We start from the raw sequence: 5,865 nt of genomic DNA on the forward strand, positions 1-5,865 counted from the left end.
GTTTCGCATCGGATAACAATATAATGGATCTGTTATCACATGAGTTTCTTCATTGTTGTAAAAAGTGTTATAAGACAAATCAGTAGAACATCATTTTCTGATGTTCCATATTCTAATTGATTAGGTTATTGATACAGCTGCGGCAGATACTATCTATGTTTCGAATCAAAGATCTATGTCTAATACTCATCATTGATATCACAAAGGATGTATTGGAAGTATACTAATAATGAGATTGTGGAGAATATTTAACCTTACTTATGATTCCCAACTTCTTTCGTCTTATTACGATGTTATGGTTTTGTTTACCAGTGTTTATACATAATAAACTTATATACTAAATCAAATTTCTCCGAGAGCAATCGATACTAACCTGGTTAACTTACTTTCATAATATAACATCTACTGCACATTAAGTGCAGGTCGTGAAGAGATAGATCAACTTCTCCCAATCCAAGACCGGTTGATGAATGGAAGGAATTTTCAGCTGCAATCGATAACTTAATATGCCTAAATAGTTTTAAAAACAAACAAAGTGAATTAAAAAAAAAACTAGTTTACCGAGTTTTTAAAAATAAAGTTAATTCCATCAGATTTAAAAATTGGAAGTGCATTTCTGTCGCGGTACAGATGTCAACAGAGAATTCATTGAAAGTAAATATCTTACGTTGAAATGATTGTGTCATCTAAGTGGATTGTTTGTCGATCAGATTTATAAATTGAAACTGCATTTTTGTCGTGGAAAAGATGTCGAAGTTGAAATGATTGTGTCATGTAAGTGGATTGTTTTCTTGACAGAATTAAATCAAAAAAATATTGACGGCATCAACACGGTTTCCTGTAACAACAAGGTTAACGCGACAACGTAAGCTACCATTGATTTATAATCATTTCAGATATCTGCCATCTATCTCATCTTAGGATTTAATAGGATAAAGTTTTTGAGTCAGACGCAACACCAAACGTCAATAGACTAGTTTTTAAACAGGATTATAGGATGGTACGATGTTTCCTGACAATAATGTTTCTTCTGAATTTATAGCCACACACGTTATCATGTTGGACGAACAATCAACTTGTCAGCATGGCTTTCAGGAACCGAATTATTCATCCATTGCCAAAGCAGTTGCTATTGCCTTAATTAGTTTGTGCATCATAATTGGAAATGTTTTGTGTCTGTGTGTGCTTAACTGTCCCAGAAGTAGGGGTTATTTTATGGAGACGTCTCGGATGCTGATGACGTCATTAGCCTGTACAGACTGTAGCATGGGGATTCTTGTTACGTCGTTGTGCATATACCCAGCCTTATATACATGTTGGCCATTTGGACAATTCTTGTGTAAAATTCAAGCTGTGTTGCTGTCTAGCTTGTTCCACGAGTCAACATTATCTTTGACGCTCATAGCCGTAGATAGATACGTCTCAATTACGTTTCCATTGCGGTATCCGTCAGTAATTAAAAGATCTACCGTAACGTTGGCTATTGTTTGCACATGGCTGGGATGTTTCGTTGTGTACTTTATTGTGGTATTCGTTTACGACCAGTATTACTATGACGTAGTCGGAGTTAATTGCGAACCATTATACGAAAACAGCCATATGACGTTAACTGTTTTGTTCCTGTTTTATTTAGTGCCCGGTATAGTCATGATATTTTGTTATACCAGAGTGTTTCATATAGCTTTATATCAAAGGAGTAGACAAAGACAAAATTCGGTTTGTCAGGTAAGTTTATTTTAAAAATTTCTAAAAGGGATATAATATGTTTTACCAGTTGATACAGCTCATCCATAACCTTTTTAAAAATAAAAAATTATGTTTTTCTCTATAAAACGTGGAAGTTCAGACTATTGACACTGTTTGATATATTTTCAAATTATCACGAGCAGTTATGGGCATAAACGATCTTTGACCTTGAATTTCGAAACGGTGAACCGGGCGTTAGATATTAGTTCTATGGATTTTAAAAATGTAGAATAATCAGCCATTTATCGAAAAGAACTTAGTTCCCATTCCCTTATTCGACGTACTACATATATTTAGTAGAACTAAATTTAGGAGCTGGCTGTCCTGGGGAGGAATTTGTATCCGAAATACATGTCGTGAGATTAGCGACTATGCATCTTTAAATCTTATAAAAAACTATTTGTCTATTTCTGATGCAGCAACAGCTGGTCTACATTGTCCGTCTCGCCCCATAAAAATGTCAGGTTGTCTATATTAAATACATCTAAAATAGATTTACAAATGAATGGGATCTATTTCTATATTAGACGCATGAAAGAGTGCTTTATATTCAAATGAAAGGGTTTGAGTGATCTCAGTGTTGACATAAAACTGGATTTCTAAATTTCTAATTGTTCTATTATATCAAATATCTATTTATTTTAAATTCATATATTTTCAGAATAGAAGAGGTCGCTCACAGAATTTGTTACATTTTAGAGCAACGAAAACTCTTGGATTGATAACCGTGGGTTTCTTTGTAGCTGTAACACCATGGACTGTCGGACAACTTCTTGCTTCTTTAGCTAAAATCATCATTCCAGATAATTTGGACTTTGCGTTAACATGGCTAGCCATTAGTAATAGTGCCTGGAACGTTTTGATATACGCAGTTACCAACGCATCATTTCGTAGAGCAACAAGACTTCTGCTGTGTCATAATTCGAGATCTCATCATCGCGATCGCGTAAAGCTTCAATATCCGCCTAAAAGTAGCATCACCTGATCTTACAGTTGAGATTTCAATGGTGACAAGCGTCGAAAGATTCTATTTCGTAGAGTCTGAACCAAAACTGTTTCATTCAAGTGTATTGACAGCCAATTTCGTGACAAAAAGGCATAAAGTGGTACTAAATCTCTCCTTGGTTTCCGGTGTAGAAAAGAAACCATGTGATAACCGTCAAAAACTTCACCTACTGACGTATCTACTCTCAATGATTTACTGTTTGGCAACCACCGTACGGTTTATCACATGAATGCCTTGATATATCAGATTGCGTTCCGGAATGTGATGAGTGACGTTTGGCATTGTTATCAGTCTTCGTTATATCATAAATATTTCAGATCTAGAAGATGTTAACATTTTTCGAAATACAAAACCTAACCAACCAATCAACCCACATATATCAGCAAATAAATTATTTAAAGACGAACCTTAAACTGGAAAATATCTGTTGAATGACTTAACACTTGAAGATCACAATACACAAGACTCTTTAGGCCATCGTGTGTGCATTGTCAATTACTTCTTTCATTTAGTCATGTTATATGTTTGCAAATCTCTTTGGGCCTAGGAGGCGGTGGGTGACAATAACCCAAACTATTTCCAGAAACTGGAACTAGTCAATTCACGACAAAGATGTTCGATATTGTTTTGATCATAATTTACATAGTGCATAGTAAAAATTATATCATTTTTCAGTGGTATTGAGATTGAATTACGAATACCCCCTTTGATAACGAAATGTGTTAATTTTTGCATTACAAGGTGAATTTGAAATCAAAGTATTCTCAAAAGACTTCATCAATTAATTCAAGTGTGTTTCACGAGGTAATCATGTGTATTTGAAACTAAATGCCAAGCCTAAGATTATTTGGTAGTAAATAATATATAAAAGCATCCCAGAATTTTGAATAAGCCTTATATACTGAAGGTTATGCCTAAATGCCTTCGTCGCATTCTTTACTAAGATGTCGTTATCTGCTGAATTGATTTCAATATTTTTGTGATTACCGTCATAACCTGGAATTGATGGTTAACGATTAACTTAAATTTGATTGTTGCATGTCTGAAAACAATTTACTTATATTATTACTTAAGCACGCTTTGAAAGCCATGTCAAAGAAGTGGTAAGTTCAGTATTTGGTGTAACAAACAGTATCCGGTGATAAATATTGTGATATTTTGTCAGGTTAATAAATGTATAACAATCTAGTCGTTTTCTTTACTCTTCATTATTCTACCTTCCTTGCATATGGATATGACGTACGGAGTTATTCCTTGCCATAAGGACCATAAGAAAAAAAAACTGGTCCCTGGCATTGATCTTTACCGGATTATCCGTACCAATATACAACTGGGCCGACTGGACTCTGTTTGTTTTTTAAAGGGAAGATGATTAAGGTCTTTTCACAAGCACCGAGATTAGATCTTACAGCGAACATTAGTTCAACGTAAACCATGATGACGTGTAAACAACTCTGAGCTCTGTGTATCCCCTTACCTAAAAACTTTAGAAATACCAATTATCCATACTGAACACCTACTCAGGTGCACATATATTTCTATCGACTACGAGATGTTACATTGAGGTTTTTCATCAATAACATTTGAAAATTTGAAAAAACTGTGTACAGCTGTATTGATTTTAGGTATATATGATTATTTACAGAACCCTTCTATATCACCTTACAAGAAAATTTTGGGAAGTAACCATCTTACACAAACACCTACAGATATTTCTTATCGTCTACGCAATGTTGTATTGAAATATTTCGTTAATACTATTTCACAATTTGAAGTTATTGGGTACAACTGTATTGAATGTATGTGTATATGATCAATTGCATATTACCCAACAATATTATAATCTTCTTTCGTCAGAATATCATCGATATTCATTTCTGAAAAAGTAATATCAATTGTATTCCGCGTCATACCTGTCAACTGATATGATAGATTTCATAGTTTTTACTTAAAACATGGAATACAACACGACATATTCAATCATATGGAAGACCTGTGATATGACTGAATTTCTTTACTACGTTTATCAGATCTGTCGTCATATCAATGTATGACTTGTCGTCTTTATATATTTCTTTTGGGAAGAGATGAGTATACAAACGAGAACCTGTGTGCTACAATCTTCACCATTTAAGTTCTTTCGAAATCCAAAACTAGTTAAAATGTCATCGTACTGCATACAGGTTCCTCATTGCGTAGTGTTGTCCATCTTCGTCGAATATGCAGAAAAAGTTAAAAATTATGTAATGCATTTGTTAATTTTGAAAACGTATGGGTATATTTCAATTGACTTCTGTTTGGACAATCAGTGCTTATCCTATTAACTCACTGTGATTATACATTGAATGTTACTAATCAGATGTCTGATTTTCGACAGACAATTATGACCGCAAAAAAGAATATGACGTCATCAGTACTAGAAAAATGGTGACTGCCTAATTCCTCTTGGGAAACAGGTGAAGTCTGAGGTGTCAAATTGCAATACAAAAATAATGGGCATAAATTTCACGGGACGCCATGAAACTAACACGTTGCTGATCGGCTGTCAAGAGCTTTGCCACCCATCAGATGGAAAGGTTTATAAATTCGTCTGGTACAAAAACAATATTAACACGGCAGTCGAAGTTATGTCTATGATTCATAAAATGAGTAGATGTTGGTGGTAAAGTTAGTTTCAATCCGATTTAGATATCTGACTAGACTAAGAACCTAGCCAACCCTTGTCCGAAGAAACTGTTTTTTTTTTTAAAGTTAATTTATCAGAGGTTCTTGTTTGAATAACAGTAAATCCAAATCAGAATCAGTCGTCGTAAGTATTTCAGAAGCATCTGACAGTATTTTGACACACACATTTAATGGAAAAATCCCTGATTTTTTTCATTCGTGTCTTTACTGATGGGAGACAACTCTCTAATATCTCTTTGCATTCGAGTCTACTTGAAAGATCCAATGAAATGAACTTCTCAAACTATTGTTTTATTTTCCAGAAGGTAATGTTTCAATTGTTGATGGAATCGACCCTGCAGCAACCCAAGGTTAACGAGACACCCCTACTCCTAATATAGTGATTCATGGAATTCAAACCCGAGAATGATATGACCCAATTTTACGTC

At 34.4% G+C, this 5,865-nt stretch overlaps 1 protein-coding gene across 1 annotated transcript; it reads left to right on the forward strand.

Annotated features, from left to right (window-relative positions):
* Nucleotides 1-1,056: 1,056 nt before the first annotated feature.
* On the forward strand, nucleotides 1,057-2,731 carry LOTGIDRAFT_127056 (hypothetical protein; the record flags this gene model as incomplete). The annotated part of the gene is made up of 3 exons (XM_009063219.1): nucleotides 1,057-1,725; nucleotides 2,108-2,174; nucleotides 2,448-2,731. 3 exons carry the CDS (start codon nucleotides 1,057-1,059, stop codon nucleotides 2,729-2,731), a joined length of 1,020 nt encoding a protein of 339 aa, XP_009061467.1.
* Nucleotides 2,732-5,865: the final 3,134 nt, after the last annotated feature.

Source organism: Lottia gigantea (assembly GCF_000327385.1).
Source record: "Lottia gigantea unplaced genomic scaffold LOTGIsca_56, whole genome shotgun sequence".
NCBI classification, from domain to species: Eukaryota; Metazoa; Mollusca; class Gastropoda; family Lottiidae; genus Lottia; species Lottia gigantea.